Here is an 18,849-nt window from a genome sequence, read left to right on the forward strand (position 1 = left end):
TCTAACTGTCTAGGTCCCGACCATGAGAGATTGTGTTGAGAATGCGGCTCTTCCCTGGTTCACTGTGGAAGCCATCTCCAAATTAGCTATCACATATGGAAACTGGAGACCAGAATTTTAGGAAAAGAGATTAAGGCATCTCACTTGGGGGGGTGGGGGGTGTCTTTTTATTTTTTCCTTTTTTTTTTTTTTTTAATCACTGCAACTGGAACAGTTTCTGATCTCAAAAGGCAAGCCTCTCCTCCCGTGTGGTCTTTATAATTTACACTCTTTTCCGTGAGCTTTTCTTACCTCCCTTTTTTTATATCTCTCCACATCCTCTGTTCACACATATATCCATTATATTACTAGTGGAATTATTTTTATTTTTTGCTTTAGTACTCGCACCTTCACACACACTCTCCCGAGAACCCGAAGTCGGTTGGGTGTTTATATAATGAAGAATTATGGGGCTGTTTGATCGAGGTGTTCAAATGCTTTTAACCACGGTTGGTGCTTTCGCTGCCTTCAGTCTGATGACCATTGCTGTGGGAACCGACTATTGGCTCTACTCCAGAGGGGTTTGCAAGACCAAAAGTGTCAGTGAGAATGAAACCAGCAAAAAGAACGAGGAAGTTATGACCCATTCTGGATTATGGAGAACCTGCTGCCTAGAAGGTATTTGATTTCCCATCTCCTCCCCCTCCCCACCCCCCTCCCCTTCTCACTCCCCCTTCCCCACCCGCCTCCAAGTAAGTCCCCTTTACATTCCACCATTTTCTTACTTCACTCCTTCCACCACAGATCAAGGCTGGTTGGGTGAGTTTCAGAGGCAAGAAAATCAATAAGCAAAAACCATACTCAACTCTCCAGCCTCCACCACCCCCCTTCCCTCAACCTTCTTCATTGGAATAATCTATGATATGATGAAAACAACAACAAGAGATTGTTTTTAAAAAGTCAAATGTGCTCCACCTGCTTTGGAATCATTAGGATTTGCCTTTTGATGTAGTATGCCCACCTCTGAGGGGATTAAAAAAACAATTGCCTCTCTCAACATTGCTCCTCTTTTCGTAATGAAGAATTCCAAAATGTTCTTCCTTTCCCCTCCTCCTCCCTTACTCCCCAAAAGTCCAAGACACATCATCACCCGCAAATCTCCTTTTTTTTGAAAAAAGCTGTTATTTCTAAGACGCCTTATTTGGTAAATCCTAATTATTCCAGGATCGCAAGCTGAGTTCAAGAGCATTTCGTAATGTCTATGAGCCACACATATCGTTCGAGGCGACTGGCTTCTGTGTATGTGTATTTGAACGTTTACAAAGTCTAAAAATACATACGTCTCTCACAGGAAACAAACCCAAGTTCTAATAAACAGCAATTCACTTGCAGGTTAGGCTGAGAACCAATTCACTTCCACGCAGAGTGACATGTCTGTTATCCAGAAGCGTGTAGAGTCAGCATTGCAGCCAGCTTGGGAATCAGACATTGTGCGGGGAGGCCGGGAGGGAGGCGAGAGCATGGGGAGGTTGTGGGGGGACAAGAGGGAGCTGTGGGGGGGGGGGGTGTCAGCTGTTTACCTTGATCTTGCAGGGTCACTGGGACATGTGTGCCCGTGTATGTGCTGTGGGCAAAGCGGTCCCACAGAGGAAAGGCTGGGAGATCAGGGTATGGATGAAAGCATGTGCTTCTGAGACACATTAATAAACACAGGGAGGGGGGCAGGAAACTCCTGCAGGTCATACAACCTGCATTTAGCAACAGACTTTAATATAGGGGGCTGCATGTGAGTGGCTATCTGTGTCTGTGTGTATAAGCTACAGCCACCCGTAGAAAGACATACTCAGAGAGATACATGTTTCTGGGTGGAACGAAAAGCTGATGTGCTTTGCTTCTGATATGAACCAATACGGAGGCCGTTTGAGCAGCGTCGGGAAGCGGGGACTGCAGGATTGTTTGTTAAGCTCAACATGGGATGGTGGTGCAGGGAGTTGAAGCCAGGAGACAGGGGAGAAGAGAGGGAAACGGACTAAGAGGAAGAGAACTGATGTGGCCCCCAGAGTCCAATCCAAACTGAGCAAAAGCTGCTCTTTGGGAAATGATTATGCCTGGGGAAAGAGCACCAATTCCGTGCCCCTCTCCCAACAATCTTGGTGCAAATGGTTGAGTGATGGCTGAACATGTTTTGAATAGCTAAGTGACTTCATTGAGCGATGGTCTATTTGACGCATACTGCATTTGGTGCCCTTTCTCAATCCAAACCGCTGCCTTGAACATAGTCTGCAGAGGAGCTCTATGCTGAATACTATATGCTCTTCCCCAGCCAGAGAATCAATATCGGGAAATTAATAGGCACTGTTTTAAACACACCCCTCCTTCAAAAAATGAATAGCCTTTCATGCAGCTAGTCATTAACAGTGGAAAGACTTCCATTTAATTAAACATTTATGGCAGACTTTAAGAAGAAAAGCAAAGTGAATGAAGGTTGCTTTAGGGAAACGATCATAGAAGCAATTTGCCTTGCTTGGATTTTAGTTAGACGGACGAAGATATACAGCCGAGAGATTAAAGACAGGACCTGGTTTTAGAAGAAATATTCCCAGACATTGGTGACTTGGAATAAATATACTTTCTTATCAGGATTTTGTTTGAAAATTCTTAATACTGTGATCTTTTAAACATATAAGGGAAGAGGACTAGATGTGGCTTTGGATAACTTGTGCCTTAAAAGGCTTAAGTATTTTCATTAAAATTCCATCTGTTTGGTGTCCACATCCCCAAATGTACTGCCCACCCCCTTCAACTTTCTCTCCAAGCTATAACCCCACCTCACTCCCAGGATCATCCCTAAAAGGGTTAGTATTGCAACATGTCCCAAGGATTGTGTGAAGCTCCCAGAAGCCCTGGGTTTGGCTCTTCTCCCCAGGATTGAGGCCTCCAGACACTGGCGGGTTGGGGGCTGGCCCAAGTTGCCTTAGGGATTGCTGTTCCTTTTCCATTTGTAGCCCAGGCAGGAAGGGTTGATAGTCAGGGCTCCAGTTCAACCTGGCCTTTAATTTCCAAGACCTCTGTCCATATGCGGTTTTGTAGGCCTGAGACACTGCACCCCCCCTCTTAGGGAGCTGGGCCTTGGCCACTTAGGATGTGGTTTGAAGGTGTTAAAGATACATATTCTCAAAACCTGCACTGATTTCCAGAGATTATAAGTGCACTTATTTCTGCAGGTTGGCATAGTTGGTTCTGGTGGAGCATTTGTGTGCTTGCTGTTTTGAGCATATTCCAAATAGGATCAGCCTTTATGAAAACCACGTTGTCTGGTTTTCCCAACCTCTGTTTTTGGCGAGAAACTGTACTTTCAGACAAGGTTTCCCATCACCCCTTTGTTATGTTCCCTGCTCGTACCCAGAAAGTTGTGAGCAGATTTCTAGTCTTCTCCCCAGGATGCTGCTAGGGACTCCAGGTCAAAAGCCGCCTCCTATCTTCTTCTGGTCTCTTTGGCTATCTGGTTTACATTAAGGCTTTTTGTCCCCAGAGATGACTTTTTTCTGTTCACTTCTTGGTGAAAATAAGAATCAGAAAACATTTCCTTGCATCCATGACTACTTTTGAAATGAATTTGTCTGTTGAGGCATGAGAAGGGGACAGGACCACCTGTTAGGGGCTGACACAGTGGGAGAGGGAGAGGAATCGAGAAGAAATCACAGCCTTTCTTTTCGCCCTCTGCGGAGTGAGCAGCAGGAGTGTCCCTGTGTGTGAACTTAAGACCCTTGGCAAGCTAGTGTCCTTACTGGGATTTGAGGGCGTGGGGGACGGGTCTGTCTGCTCATGGATCCCATGTAAGTGGAGAGTGATACAAGAAGTTCTTGAACTTTTCAGGAAAGTTGTTTTAAAAGCCTCGAAATGGAGAGATGAATTGGCCCTTTCAGAGAAGAATTCAGTAAAATCTACAACAGGACACTAAAACAGCTTGTTCCACGCATGCTGTCTCTGGGCCACGCGGTGACTTGCTGCTCAGGATATTAACCTCTGTTGTCACCAAAAGGAATCATCGTCTCCAGGGGCAGCAAGAAATTCACTCTTTGTGTTTGTTCTCTTCTGTACCTTTCTCCCCTCTGTCTGGGCTCCATGTCTCCCCCAGAGGATTCCCAGTCCTGCAGAGGATTCCCAGTCCTGCAGAGTCCTAGCAATAGTACACTGTGGTCCTAACAGAAATGCCCGGTCCTTCCCGCTCCCTCTCTCACCCTTTTCCTTGCTGTGAGGCAGAGCAGTAATCTTTCTCTCCACCCAGACTGTTCGGTTCCCTCTGCTGAATTTCTGAGCTTCTCTTCCTCTCTTCTCCTCCTCAAGCTGCTTACTCCCAGGGGCTCCACCGTCCATTCTACATCCCCATTCTCTCTGCCTAAGAAGTCTCTGGGTTTTCTTGAACTATTTTTTCCAAGTTCATAATTTCATAACGTTTGCTTGGCCTGCAAGGTGGTGAGTGCCCCACACTGGGTTCAGCCACGGCTCTCTTGTTCCACAGAAGGAAAGTATATCTCTTTTATTTTAGGAATGCCAGCTGCCTTTCTTGGACACTTTTGTAAGGGTGGAAGACTTGAGTTTAGAAGTTACTAATGGGCCTACATACTGTGTACATATCACTCCATAATTCCTAAGATATTTTGACCTTCTAGGTACTTTGCACACAGTTGGTACAGTAAAAATATGTATCAATGGATTGATGCAGAAATTCTTAAAATTATTGAAATTAATTCAGAAATCATAAGGACATGTGGCAAGTTATTGAGAGAGAGGAAGAGAGGGAAAGGGGTGAGGAAACCAGAATGATTTGTTTACTCTTCCTAGAATTTCTTTTCTATTTAATTTTTATGTAATATTGTAGTGTAGTTGATTTACAATGCTGTGTTAGTTTCAGGCATATAGCAAAGTGATTCAGTTATACATACACATATATCCAGTCTTCTTCAGATTTTTTTTCCCATATAGGTCATGGGATTTCTTTTTTTAAAAGACTAATAATGAGTCATGAATTCATTGTTGTAAAATAAGAACATTCAAAAGGAGTCAGTCATTGGGTTGCACAGTTCCTAATTAGCTAAAGAAAAATTGTCAGTACACTCAGTCTCTACAGGGAAGAAAAAAATAACCCATTGATTTTCTTCCCTTTTCTGTTTAAGGTATGCGAAAGCCTAGTTTGATCCTAATACTCACCAGAACAGACACTTCGGGCAGAGAGCAGTCATCAGAGACCATCCCTATGTAGCTTCCCCAAAACCTTCCCCAGAATTCTTTATCAAACTTCTCCACCCAGTTCCCTAGACCTCAAGAACTTTGCCCAAGCTCTTAGATTCTGATAAGCAGTTTTCCATAGAGGCAGGTGTCACATTCCTATCCCTTCTCACCTTGTAAGACAAGCCTCACTCCTTTACTGAGGAACCAGCCCTGAGAAATCCCAGCCCATTCACACTGCCCTCCTGCCCTCACTTTATAGGTGCCAGGTCTAATACTGCACCACACGGGCAGAGCCAGAACTTGAATCCAGGCCTCTTGTTTTCATCCTGGAAACTCCAGAGAGCTCTGTGCACAGACTCTGGCCTCTGTGGCCTTGTGTTCACATTCATAGCCGGCAGCTGATTCTATTCTGTCTGCATCCCACTGAGTATCCTCGTTGAGCGCCAAACCCAAGTATGTCAGGACACCGGAGTTCTGACCTGCTGACTCCCTGACATGCTACTCCTTCCGGCTGCCCACACCTTACAAGGTGACAGCTCTGTCCTAATCCCCTCACTGCCACAAGGCCAAGGAGACGCAACGCTAAACTTCAGGCCGGACCCACCACATGCTTCTTTGGTTTCTCCCTTTTACTTTGGAAGTGTCTCAGTGTAAACTCTCCATGGGTTTTATATTGGCCAGCATTTTTCAGAAACTGGCAAATTTATGTCCCCTGAAGTGATGGAAGTTTTCAGAGGCAGCTTTGTGGTGTGTGATACAGTTGACACAATTTTGCAGCCACACAGACCTGGGTTCACTACAAGTGCTGCAGCCTTCTGAGCTGTGCAATTTGAAGCAAGTCATTTTACTTCTCCAAGGCTCAGTTTCCCTTTCCACAAACAGGAAGGCTAACAGCCTTCTCGCAGGGTAGCTGGTGGGAATGAAGGCCACGAATGTCTGTCACTTTCTTTCCTGACCACCTGGTATAAAATTACAGTCAACAACCTCATACACTGTACTGATGGCTCTATTATTTTACTTTTTTCACAGACTATGTCCCACCTTCTAGCACACTATGTCATTTACTCATACTACTTGTCATCTATCTGCACCACTAGACTGTCAGCCCCACGAGGGCAGGGATCTTTGTTCTGCCTGTTACTGTAACCACAGCAAGTATCATAGCACGAGACATCAACCTATCTTAGCTGGCAAATGAAGAAGCCACCACTGCCTGCTACAGGGTGGGCATTGAGGAACAGCGGTCACTTCCCATCATCAAAGGACTGTTCTTTAAATTTCACACTAGTGGTGATGGTGACTGAAACATCTTTTTTTTTTTTTTTTCACATTCTGAAAATAAATAATAGAGTCAACACAGAATGAAGGGGGAGAGAGGGAAGGAGAGGGAGTGGGAGAGAGTTTCAACATACAAGGGGCAATAACAAAGAAATATAATAAAAAAGAAAGTGTTTGGAGAGAAAATAAATGCCTGAGCAGGAAGTGCTGGGGGGCGAACATCCTCTAAATAGACACTGGCCACGCTTTCCTCTCTGTTCATCATCCAAAGCGTCTGTCACACAGGTCCTCGGGGGGAGCTTCCCATGAGTGTTAGCTTTCGGGTCAGTGGGGGAGGAAGCTATATGTACTCAGACTGATAATGCAGGAGATTGTTAAATAGTTCAGAATTCAATGGTCATTTTTAGACTTGAATATAAAAAAAAAAATCTCCCATATACAGATGAAATATGTTTTAAGTTTCCAGGTTAGTTTACAGTGACAAATTAAGCAATCCCTTCATTCATTTATTTTATTGGTTAAATCTTTGATGAGTCCCTGCAACTTGCCAGGTGCTGGGTCAAGGGTAGGTGTCATGGTGGGCAGCACCTCCCTTCAGGGTCATTGCCCTCAGAGCCTTCTGGAAGAGACAGATGCTACTTCAAAGACTCTCCCAAATATATATGCATATATATATGTGTGTGTGTGTGTGTGTGCGTGTGTATATACATATGCACATGTATGCTAAGTCACTTCAGCTGTGTCTGCCTCTGCAACTCTATGAACCGTAGCCCACCAGGCTCCTCTGTCCATGAGATTCTCCAGGCAAAAATACTGGAGTGGATTGTCATGCCTTCCTTCAGGGGATCGTCCCAACCCAGGGATAGAACCTGTGTCTCTTATATGTATGTATTTTACAACTATGATAGTGCTCTCAAGGGGAGTCACATAAGACTGTGAGTCTATGACATGAAGATAGATCTAATCAGAGAAGGCTCCCCTGAGGAAGTGAGATGTAAATTGCTGTCTGAAGGATGCGACGCTGGGTGAAGAGAGGAGGAAGGAACATCTCAGGTTGGAGGGCAGCAAGTGCAGAGACCAGTGAGGGAGAGAAGGGGCAAGTCCTGGAAGGAGGCCAGGCTGGCTGGAGGGTCCAGATGGACATGGGATGGGGGTGGTGATGGTGCTGGATGGAGTGGGAGGTGGGGTTGCAGAAGGAGGATCCAACAGTGCGGAGCCTCGCTAGTCTCGTTAAAAGAGTTTTGCTCTTTGACTTCTGGCTTCTTGTTTAAAAGCTGTGTGACCTTGAGCTAGTTAATTCTGTCGGAAGCTCCTTCACCCCGTCTATCTAAGGGAGCTGATGATGCCTGCCCTAAAGTTGTGAGGATTAGAGTGCCATTCCCTTCTCTTTGTCATGCTCTTCCCAATGTGGCTTCCCTTGTGGCTCAGCTGGTAAAGAATCTGCCTGCGATGTGGGAGACCTGGGTTCGAATCCTGGGTTGGGAAGACCCCCTGGAGAAGTGAATGGCTGCCCACTCTAGTATTCTGGCCTGGAGGACCCCATGGACTGTATAGCCTATGGGGTTGCAAAGAGTCAGACACGACTGAGCGACTTTCACTTTCTTCACTTTCCCAATCCCACCTAGATTTGAGTGTGGTGGTCTCTTTGGCCTGAAAACTTATGACAGCCCAGAGAAGGGAAGAAATAGATAGATTCAACTCCAATCGAAGAAATTCAAAATATGCTTAGTGGAGGTGTTGATGGTAGGTGCCAATCCTGCAGTGGACACAGGGAAGCAGAAGTGAATAAGACCCACCTCCTCCCCTCAGGACCCTCCGGGCAAGTCCCATCAGGAAATCCCAAAAAACAGGCATCTTACAGAATGACTCCATTTCACACAAGACATATGACATAGCCTGCTGCCACCTTGGCTTATCACCCTCCCACAAACTCAGAGAGATTCCCTGAGTTTCTCTGAGACATCTCTAACAATCAGTTAGGATCATCGAGGATTTGAGCTGGAATTGGAATGAGGCTCAGTTAAATCCTCCAGACTTTTTGAAAATAGGAATGAGACTAGAAAGATGTGAACTGTGCTCCCCAAGGCCAAGGAATGCGTGTCAGCCCTTGTGGGATCGCCAGTGAGCTCTCTGCCCTCGCCAGGACCCTGGTCCTTTTTCCTGGGGGTATAAAGGGCTCTGATCTCCCAGTTCTGATGCCATTGGTTATAAAAAATGAACTAACTACTTAAACAGCTTTCAGGGCAGGGGAAAACAGATTTAATATAACACCAGTTGTAAAACATACTTTAATTTCAGAAACCTTAAAATTTAAAATATGTGCCTTGGAATCAAAGGAAGTTGGTATGGCTGTCTTGCTGGCAGAGAGAAACGCAGGCAAAGTGTTGGAAGAGCCCAAGGGATTTCTCCAGTGCCCTTAGCGTCTGTCCCGTGACTCAGGAAGCAGCTTGGAGAAGTGTGTGGTCTTACAAGCACATTTTTTGACAAGGAAAAGGGTGATTGTTGATCTCTGCTCTACAACTGCTCCCTGAGTCCTTGCTAGGTACTGTGTGAGCAGCTAGGACAGAGGCAATAGCACCATCTGCCCTCAAGGAACTTCTAATCTAGAAGAGAAGACAGACCAGTGAACAGACAATGATGATGAAGCAGCATGAAGCCTAAACTCAGGGCAATCTGGGAGCACAGAGACTGGGGAGGAGGGGATCCAAGGATGACAGGGTTCAGAAGGATGCATGGGAATGTGCTAGCTGGGGGAGGAAGCATACCTCAGACAGAAGAAATGGCAAGTGCAGAAGCACAGGCACCTGAGTGGCCAGGCCAACGGTCCTGTGGGGCTAGAGCATAGAAGGCTGGGACTGGGGAGTGTTGGGGGGGCAGAGGAGATGGGACCCCACAGGGACAGAAATGGCTCTTGCGGAATAGTTTGTGTTCCATCCTGGAAGGAAAGGGGACCCAGAGAGATGGTAAGAGAGGGATGGCTTTGCTCATTCATGAGATCGCTGGCTGTTGCGACACTAATGGATGGGATCCCAGTCCGGCAGAGCTGGTGAAATTTAACTGAGAAGGGCAACCACAGCAGGAGGTCTTGGCAGAGACCAGGTGACTCACCCTAAGCTAGCTTTGGTGAACAGAGAGAAAGGGGGCACGGAGAAGATTGTAAACGATGTGTTGAATACAATCAACGTGCTTCAAGGCTCTGCCTTCCCAGCAATACAAGCCTTTACTGGGCTGGGCCCTGGGGCTACAGGGATGCAAAAAGTCTCTGATCAATATCACCTTCTCCTTCTAGGGGCGTCTTCCTGACCATCCCATCTAAGGTAGCCCACCATCCTGTTACCTGATTGTATTCCCTTCTTCAACGCCTGAACATTGACTTTTCTTTTTAGCATTTACTTGCTTACACTCTGTGTCCTTCTAGAAGCCTGTGAGCAATGTGAGCAGGGGGTGTGTCAGCCTTGGCACAAAGAGTGTTTAGGAGCTAAATGTTGAGTGAATGATTAAGGCAACAGTGCCTACCCTCAGGGACCTCCCATCAGGGGAGGGTGTGTGTGTGTGTGTGTGTGTGTGTGTGTGTGTGTGTGTGTGTGTGGTCTGTGTGCACACACACTCAATCCTTCCAACGCTTTGTGACCCCATGGATTGTAGCCCAACAGGTTCCTCTGTCCATGGGATTTCCCAGGCAAGAATCCTGGAGTGGGTTGCCATGTCCTACTCCAGGGGATCTTCCCCAACCCAGGAATCGAACCTGTGTCTCTGCATTGGCAGGCAGATTCTTTACCACTGTTCCACCAGGGAAGGCTGCAGGGGAGGGAGGTAGACTCTTAAAAACTCCTCTTGACAGTCATCTCTCTGAGGTCTGGCTGAAAGGCCCTTGAGAACATGCAGGGGATTCCCACACACCCCACTACCTGGGATGCTCTCAGAACACCTTCGGGACCACAGCTCTGCCAGAAAGCTTCGGGAAGCTGATAAGCCACCATGAGCCTGTTCCCTCCTGGGCAGCTATCACCTTTTCTCTCAATCCAAATCCTCATACTTTTATCGCCTGGCTCAGAGGTACCGACTTAGCACCGCTGAGTTGGCCTCAGAGGAGCTGCCTCCCCTTTCTGCTTATGGACACTATATTTATTCACTCTTCCCTGAACTTTCTTGACCTTGGGTAGTTTTCCAGCTGCTAACAAGAATGCCATGGATTAGGTACGAGATCGCAGGTGCACCCTTGCCGTGGCCTCATTGAATGGGGAATCCGCACCTTGTTTGCTAACCATCCACTGTGTAGTTTACATACCCCAACACAAGTCTCTCTGTCTGGCCTTGCCATTGGGCAAAACTGACTGGTGACCAGCTGTTGTTGATCCCTAGACCTTTCTTTATCTCAGTTTTGCCCACTTCTCTCTTCTTTCACTTTCCATGCATGAAGGATCATTCCTTCTTTTCTGCCACATTTTCCCCTCATACTCTTACCTCTGTCTGCACCAGTCTTATACTTTATCCTTCTTGAATTTTCCCTAAAGCTGAGACCTCTCTTCCTCAATTTTCCTCCAAAGTATTTTGCAAAGAAAGTAATCCTGAAAAACAACTCTCTGACATCATTTTCTCACTAATAATAACAATAACAACTAATCATTCCTTGAATGCTTCCTGTGTGTTTCCCAGGATTGCTCTTATTTAATCTTCACAATTCTGAAGATATGTGTTATGATATCCACTATCTCCACCTTAAGAGAATCAGAGAAGTTAAGTGACTTGTCCAAGGTCACACAGCAAGTGGCAGAGCTGGGATTGCAACCCAAACCTGTCCAATCCAAAAACCTGTGCACAGCCTTCTGTTACACTAATTATATTTACAATTTTCCCCTGGCCCCCAAATCTGTAAATAAATTACTTTGAGAAGTTGAAGACGAGGCTAAGCAGAAATTGCTATTGGTAATTCATGCATGATGAAGTGTTCAAAACTTTGATGCTTAAATTAGTATATGCTTATTACTGGGGCAGAGTGGGGAGAAGGGGAGGGCCTGCCAGGTTTTCCCACTGTTTAGAGTACAGAAGGATGCCTCAAAATGCATAGACATCCCCCTTTCTAGTTCACAGAGGGGGAGGAGGTGAAGGTATACATATATTCTTTCTCCCCACCCCTCTGCCTAGAGGGCCATTTCCAACCAAATCCCGCTTGTCTTCCTTCAGGGCTTAGCTCTGCCACCTCCCACCCTGCTCCCACCTGGTTCACACTCCCTCCCTCTTTCCTTCTTAGGCATCTGCATGTCTCTGAGGCAGCATCTTCTATCTTTTCAGTTGCCTGTTTCCATTTCTGCCTCCACCTCCAGACCATGAGTCCCCATGTCCATTTCTTCAACAAAATGTACTCAGTCACGGCTGTGTGTCAGTTACCCCCTTATGCTCCGGGTTTACAAAAGTGATCAGATACCACCCCTGCCTTGAAGGGGCCTATGCCCCAGTGGGGGATTGGAGGACCCAAGCAAGAACACCCAGGAGAGGAAAAATTGTTTCAGGAAGAGATGTGGGAGGGCATGGTGTGTTTGAGGGACCACACGAAAATTCTAGTATTGCTGGAGGAACAAGTGTGGGAGGGGAGGTAGGGGAAGATATTAATATTGAGGTTTGACTTTAGACAGAGACCACATCATGAAGGGATGGTTCACTTGCAAAGAGGTCAAAGAGGAGAATTTTCCCAAGGGAATGTTATAATTAGATGTGCATTTTAGGAGGATGGCTCAGGAAGTTGTGTGATATAAAAATGGGAAGAAGAGGAGGATGGAGCAGGGAGTCCAGAAAGGAGAAGGCTGCACAGCCCAGCAAGTGATGACGTAGGCGACCTCGGGTGGGGAGGGCAGGGGTGGGCAGGGGGGCTGTCGAGCAAGGGAGCAGACATCAGAGGATCCACAGGACCCAGGACTGTCACTTGTGTTGAGTAAAGTGTGACAGTGAGTGACCTTCACTGAGATGGGGCAAACAGGAGACATTTGCCCCAGGAAGAAGGTGATACCTTTAATTTTGGGTAGACTGATTCCACACCTGTGCTTCCAGGGCCTGCCTGGCACATAGTAGGTGCTAGATTTTGATATGTGTTGAATCTCAGATTTCCCCAAACATCATCATAATGAACATGATCAGCATTATGTTGTAGCCAGGCCTGGAGTTTGTGCCAGTTCTGGCATCTGACAGCCTGGGTTCAAATCCCAACCTTGTCACTTACCAGTTCTGTGTGACCTTGAACAAGGAATGTCCCTTCTCTAAGTCAGTTTCTCATGTCTAAGCAGGGAAAATTGTATCTCACGCTTGGGCTGGTTGTGAAATTTTAGTAAGATGCTCCATGCAAGTGCTTAACACATAATATGTGCCAGGGTGCTGGCACATAATAAACACTCAATAAGCATCAGATGCTGTTATCACTAGGGTGTTTATTATTGATGATACCAACAGTTGCAAAGAGTGGCCTGCAAGTGAGTCGTGTTTGGCCCTCAAAATGTTATACAAATCAAGACGTTTCCTATTAAAAAAACAACAACAACAACAACAAAAACCTCTTTGGCCTCCCTTGAGGAAAACAAAAACAAAAACAGAGTTTTGTAACCCTGGGCCCCCTTCCTGCTTGGCAACAACCAACAGGAGCAGGGCAGCTGATGTCCCTTCAGGTGTGGCAGTTTCTCTCTGGTTCACCAAAAACCCCGCTGCTCTGGAGTATCTTCTGAGGCTACTGGGCTGCTTCGGCCCTCCTCTGGCCTCTGTAGGCATCCGAGTATGTAAAGGCTCCTCTCTGCCAATGGCAAATTACAGGCGGAGTTTTTGTCTTCTGAAAACGTACACAAAATACCACCAGCCTAGGCTGGGTATAGCAGCTAACAGAGTGAATAAAGCCATGCATCTGGAAATACATGCATAAACACCCAACATTCCCAAGCAGGGCTTGCTGATAAAACTCGGATGGAAGGCAAGCCTCATCTACTCCCCTTTACTCAGCATCTCTAGGAGAAGTTGTTGCTTAAAAAAAAGAGATGCTCACCCAGTTCACACCACCCTTGGAGCTTCTGTTTCAGAGACTGACATTTTCTGACCTTGACCCCAGTTCGGGAAATGCACCCCGTGTACCAACCACGTGGTGTGCTTTATTCAATAACTAAATGGCAGGCGCTGGGGAGACAGTACCGTGGTCCATGCTGGCTGAGGAGAGAGGGGTGGTGGGGGCGTTGCTGGAGGATGGAGACTCTCTGCTTTAAATTTTTAGCTCAGAAGACTTCGTAGGGAAGGGAGGAACATCACAAGTTTCTTGGTATGAAAAAGATGGTCTAGCAATTGCTGGGAAGGGACATGAACTTAAAGATGTGCAGTTTGATCTGGGAGAATGCTCAGATCTGATCCGATCTGACAGTTTTTGAATGTTGGGCATGTCAGGCTCTGTGCTAATCTGTGGAACACAGGAACAAGTCAGCTTCAATGGGGAGTGGTCTGCCCGGATTCTCCCTGGCTGACAGCATCCATCCACTTCCCAGTCTCTCTTTCTTCATTTCATGTTTTCTGAATTTGTCTACAGTGTATGTTACTTCTTTCCCAACTAGAATGTAAGCTTTGTGAAGCCAGGATCTTTTTCTGTCCTATTTTCTGCCATAGCCCCAGGAATAAGATCAGCACCCAGCACCTAGTAGCTGCTTAGTTAAGGTTGGTTGGATGGTAAAAAACATATGCCTTCTCTGAAGATCAGAAGAGACAAGCAGGTACTGAGACCATTACCAGTGAGCTCAGGCACTAGGAAGGTCTGTGTGAGGGCCAGACATAAGAACAACTCTATTTGCCGAGATCTGGAAGGGATCTTAGGGAAGTGCCCTCTGCAGTGGGTTTTGGAGGATGAATAGGAGTTGGCCAATTAGAAGAGAAGAGACAGACACAAGGCAGATGAAGGAAATGAAATCACCTGAGGCTGCCTCGCAAAGAGTAATGTCAAGGAGAGAACAGAGCACTACTGCAGGGGTCCCCAAACTCTAGGATCTAATGCCTGATCACCTGAGGTGGAGCTGATGTAATAATAATAAATAAAGTCCACAATAAATGTAATGCACACAAACCATCCTCCCCAACCCCAGTCGATGGAAAAATTGCTTTCCATGAAACCAGTCCCTGGTGCAAAAATGTTTGGGGACTGCTATACCACTGGGTCTAGAGCAGCACTGCTCAAGCTCTGATGTGAACCTTAATCACCACAGATCTTACTGAAACACAGATCCTGAGGCAGGGGTCCAGGTGGGAGCTAAGCCTGTGTTTCTAGGTCCCAGGCAAGTCTCTGATACCACACTTTAAGAAGCACACCTTTGGAGCACGGCCAGTGGGCTCTGGTGAAAGAGAAAATCATTCAGTCGTGTCCGACTCTTTGCGACCCCATGGACTATAGTCCATGGAATTCTCCAGGCCAGAATACTGGAGTGGGTAGCCTTTCCCTTCTCCAGGGGGCTCTGGTGAACATGGGCTAAATCCTACTTCTGCCACTGGCCAGCTGGGCCTGTTTCTTCACCTCTGAAAGGAGGATGACAATCTTCCTACCAAGCACTGAGTCAGTTCAGAGTGCCTGGAGTTGGTGAAGCTCTTAGCTCAGCCCTGAGCACTTCGTATCAGTATGTTTCAGGTAGGATTGTCATTAATGGCTAAAGGTGATCGTATGGCGGTGTCAGAAGAAGGGATGATTTTCCTTGTGAGCTAATGTTGTTTGAGAGACTTCTGTGTGGTGGGCCCTGTCCTAAGAACCACTCAGATGTCACCTTCCATAAGCTACACAGCACTCTATAATATGGGTGTTATGTGATTCTCGCTTTGCCAGTAAGAAACCAGAGTAAGTGCATTCATTTCCTATCACTCCTATAACAAACGACCACAGACTTAATGGCTTAACATGACACAAACTTGTGTTGCAACTCTGTAGGTCTAAAGTCTGAAATTGGTCTCCCCAGGGCTAAAATCAAGGTGTCAGCAGGGCTGTGTTCCTTCTGTAAGGAAAAATCTGTTTCCCTGCCTTTTCCAGCTTCTAGAGACTGTCCACATGCCTTGGCCAGTGGCCCCTTCCTGCATCTTCAAAGCCAACAGCATCACATAGTCTTTCTCATGTTGCAACTCTCTGATGCTCTTTCTTCTGCCTCCCTCTTCCACTTCTAAGGATATTTGTGACTACATTGCCCAGGCCTGAATAATCCAGAATAATCTCTCTATCTTAAAGTCAGCTGATTAGCAACCTTAATTCCATCTGTAATTCTGACTGCTGTTTGTTATAATATATGAAACATATTCACAGGTTATAGGAACTGGGATGTGGACATCTTTGGCAGGTCATTATTCTGCCTAGCACAGGGAGTGAGTGCTTAAAGAAGTCCCCTAGTATCACAAGCTCAGAATGGCTCCCCTGGAAAGAATTTTATTTGCTCTTTATTTTATTTATTTTTGGTTGTGTTGGATCTTCATTACTGCTCTTGGGAGCTACTCTTCATTGCAGTGCATGGGCTTCCATTTTGGTGGCTTCTCTTGTTGCAGAGCACAGTCCCTAGGCGCCTAGTTGCAGCATACAGGCTCAGTAGTTGCCGTTTGTGGGCTCTAGAGCATGGGCTCAGTAGTTATCATGCACGAGCATGTGGAATCTTCTCAGACCAGAGATTGAACCCATTTTCCCTGCACTGGTAGGCAGATTCCTATCCACTGCTCCACCAAGAAAGTTCCTGGAAGGAATTTTAGAGCTTGTATCAAGAAGGATTGGATTTGACTACAAGCAACAGGAAAAGAAAATTAACAGTGCCTTAAATAAGACAAAAAGTTCATTCTCTCTCAAGGAAATCAGTCTGGAGATATGAAATACAAGGCTGGTCTGGAGGCTCCACAAACTGGTTAGCAATGCAGGCTCCTACCAGCTCCCTGCCCCAACATCCAAAGTATGACCTTTGACCTCACAGTCCAGTGTGGCTGCCAGAGATCCAGCCACCGCCTCCACCTTCCAGACATCAAGGTGGAGGATGACATCAAGATATAATGACAGAAGTCTCCTGTTACATGACTCATAAAGAGGTTTCCTGGAACATATCACACAACATTTTGGCTTTGGTTTTATTGGCCAGAAGTTTGTCATGTGACTACATGTTAACTATAAAGAAGCTTGGAAAATATATGTTTATTTCAGGTGACCACATGCCTGGTGAAAATTGAGAGGTTCTATTGCCGCAAAAAAAAAAAAAAAAAAAAAAGGAAAGGAGGTAAGCAATTAGTGGTATATCCACGGAGCTCACCAAGTCCAGACCCTCACCTGATGACCCAAGCATCTGAGGCCCAGAGAGGGAAGGGACCTGGTCCAATGGCACCAACTAGCAACAGTGCTGGGACTAAGACCCACACACCCTAGTCCTGGTCCAGCATTTAGCCTCAAGCACCTGGTGGCACTAATGGCAAAGAGCCTGCCTGCCAGTGCAGGAGACATAAGAGATGCAAGTTTGATCCCTGGGTCGGTAAAATTCTCTGGAGGAGGGCATGGCAACCCACTCCAGTATTCTTGCCAGGAAAATCCCACGGACAAAGGAGCCTCATGGGCTATGGTCCATGGTGTCGCAAAGAATCGAACACAACTGAAGCAACTTAGCACACACGCTCCTAGCACAGAGCCAGGCTCATGGTAGGAGCTGAGTTATGCTTATGGAGCTGAAGGGACTTTGCTATCCTCTGCACCAAACATTCCCCTCTGGACCACACAGTCTGCTGCTGATGCTTTAGGGCAGATGAAACTCTGCCTTTAGGAGGCCTATCCGACCGCATTCCTGGGTCTCTTTATCCTCCTTCCTCCCAGCTTACATCCCTGCTTGTATCCTTGGATAAGCTCTGAGCTTCTCTATCTATCCACAAAGTCACGTGAAAGGGCGGTAGGATTTGGCTGAAGAGAGGCCTCAGAAAGCACTGAGACGTGGAGGGCTTTTTTCCTTTCGAGATTTTCTCTATGACAGGGAGACATCTACTTAGAGATGGAGCTTTATATCTGTGGTGGATTGTGGCAGGAAACCGCTTTTATTGTCTTGGTGTTTCAGAGTTTTCTTTTTGAACAGTGAAATGAGGGATGGGGGCTGGTCAGAGCCAGGAGACATGTGGCAACTCTTTAACTTTATCCACGGGCTGTAAACACCAGAAGAGCTCCACCGTCAGGCCCGTGCTGCCCCGGCCAGTTCAGACAGACAAGATTTGGTCGCTCTCTCATAATTTGTTTTCAAATCTTGGTCCCTCTAAACAGGCAGTAAGGATCTTGAGACCAGCGTCGGGTTTGCCTCTGTGCACCTTGCCTGGCGTGGTGCCTGGCATGTGGTGGGCACTTGGATAAGAAGTGAGGGGGGTTTGGGACTTCCCTGGCTGTCCAGTGGTAGAGACTTTGCCTTCCAGTACGGGGTGTGTGGGTTCAATCCTTGGTCGGGGACCTAGGATCCCAGACACCTTGCAGCCAAGGAACCAAAACATAAAACTGAAGCAATATTGTGGTAAATTCAAAAAAGACTTTAAAAAAATTGGTCCACATCAAAAAGAAAAAAGAAATGAGGAGTCGGTCGATAGTCAGGATGAAGCCGTTAAGGCAATGTCTGGCACTGGTGGGCTCTCGGCAAAATTTTTCAGGGAGAGAAGGAAGAAGAAGAAAGGAAGAAAGAAGGACAGATGGAGGAAGGAAGGGAAGGAGGGAGGAAGAAATCGATTTGAATCTTGGCTGGAGGTGGAAGCAGCGGCTCAGAGAACAGGCGGCTCTCCCGGCTTCAGTCCTGGAATAGAGAATCCCTCCCGGCAGGACGGAGTTCACAGGAGAACCGGAGAACCTGGCCCGGAAGTTCTGTTTCAAAGGGCTTCCCCTCCAGCCCCAGAGTACTCTCTGCCTTTCAGGCTTCCCAACGGGCCTCCGCTGCCACGGTACCTGGTGCCAAGGTTAGAGAGATGTGGCCAGAGGCAAAATGAGTGGGAGGGAGGGCTGGGGCCAGGGAAGGAGGGATGCAGAGCAAAAGAAACCCACCCCCACCCCATGCCTAAGTCAGTGGCTTTTCAAGCCCCAGGAGAGCAGGAGACAGGCGTGGGAAGGATGACGGAGGCAGAAGCTCAGCATAACCAGGTTAGCGGGGGGAGGGGTAAGAACTTGGAAGGGATCTGCTGAGGCTGCCTGGGCCCTGGGGCTGCCATCCCCTCTCGGGGCAGTTGGAAACAAGGGCCACGGAGACCATGGCAGTTGGTCAGAGGAAAGAGCAGCAACAACAGAAAGTGGGGAAGGGCCTGCCCCCTCCCAGGCAGAAACAGACACCCCTCGCAGCCCCAGAAACACTGCTGAAAGGATCACTCTGTGCAGACCTGGAGACAGAAAGG

At 46.9% G+C, this 18,849-nt stretch overlaps 1 protein-coding gene across 1 annotated transcript in view; it reads left to right on the forward strand.

The window, feature by feature from the left end:
• Positions 1-446: 446 nt before the first annotated feature.
• CACNG2 (calcium voltage-gated channel auxiliary subunit gamma 2) overlaps positions 447-18,849 on the forward strand; it is a 116,518-nt gene continuing 98,115 nt past the window's right edge. Inside the window, exon 1 of the mRNA XM_061124154.1 lies at positions 447-657. Coding sequence (XP_060980137.1) covers positions 447-657 — 211 coding nt within the window. The remainder of the gene's footprint in view (positions 658-18,849) is intronic.

Source organism: Dama dama, chromosome 22 (assembly GCF_033118175.1).
Source record: "Dama dama isolate Ldn47 chromosome 22, ASM3311817v1, whole genome shotgun sequence".
Taxonomy (NCBI): domain Eukaryota; kingdom Metazoa; phylum Chordata; class Mammalia; order Artiodactyla; family Cervidae; genus Dama; species Dama dama.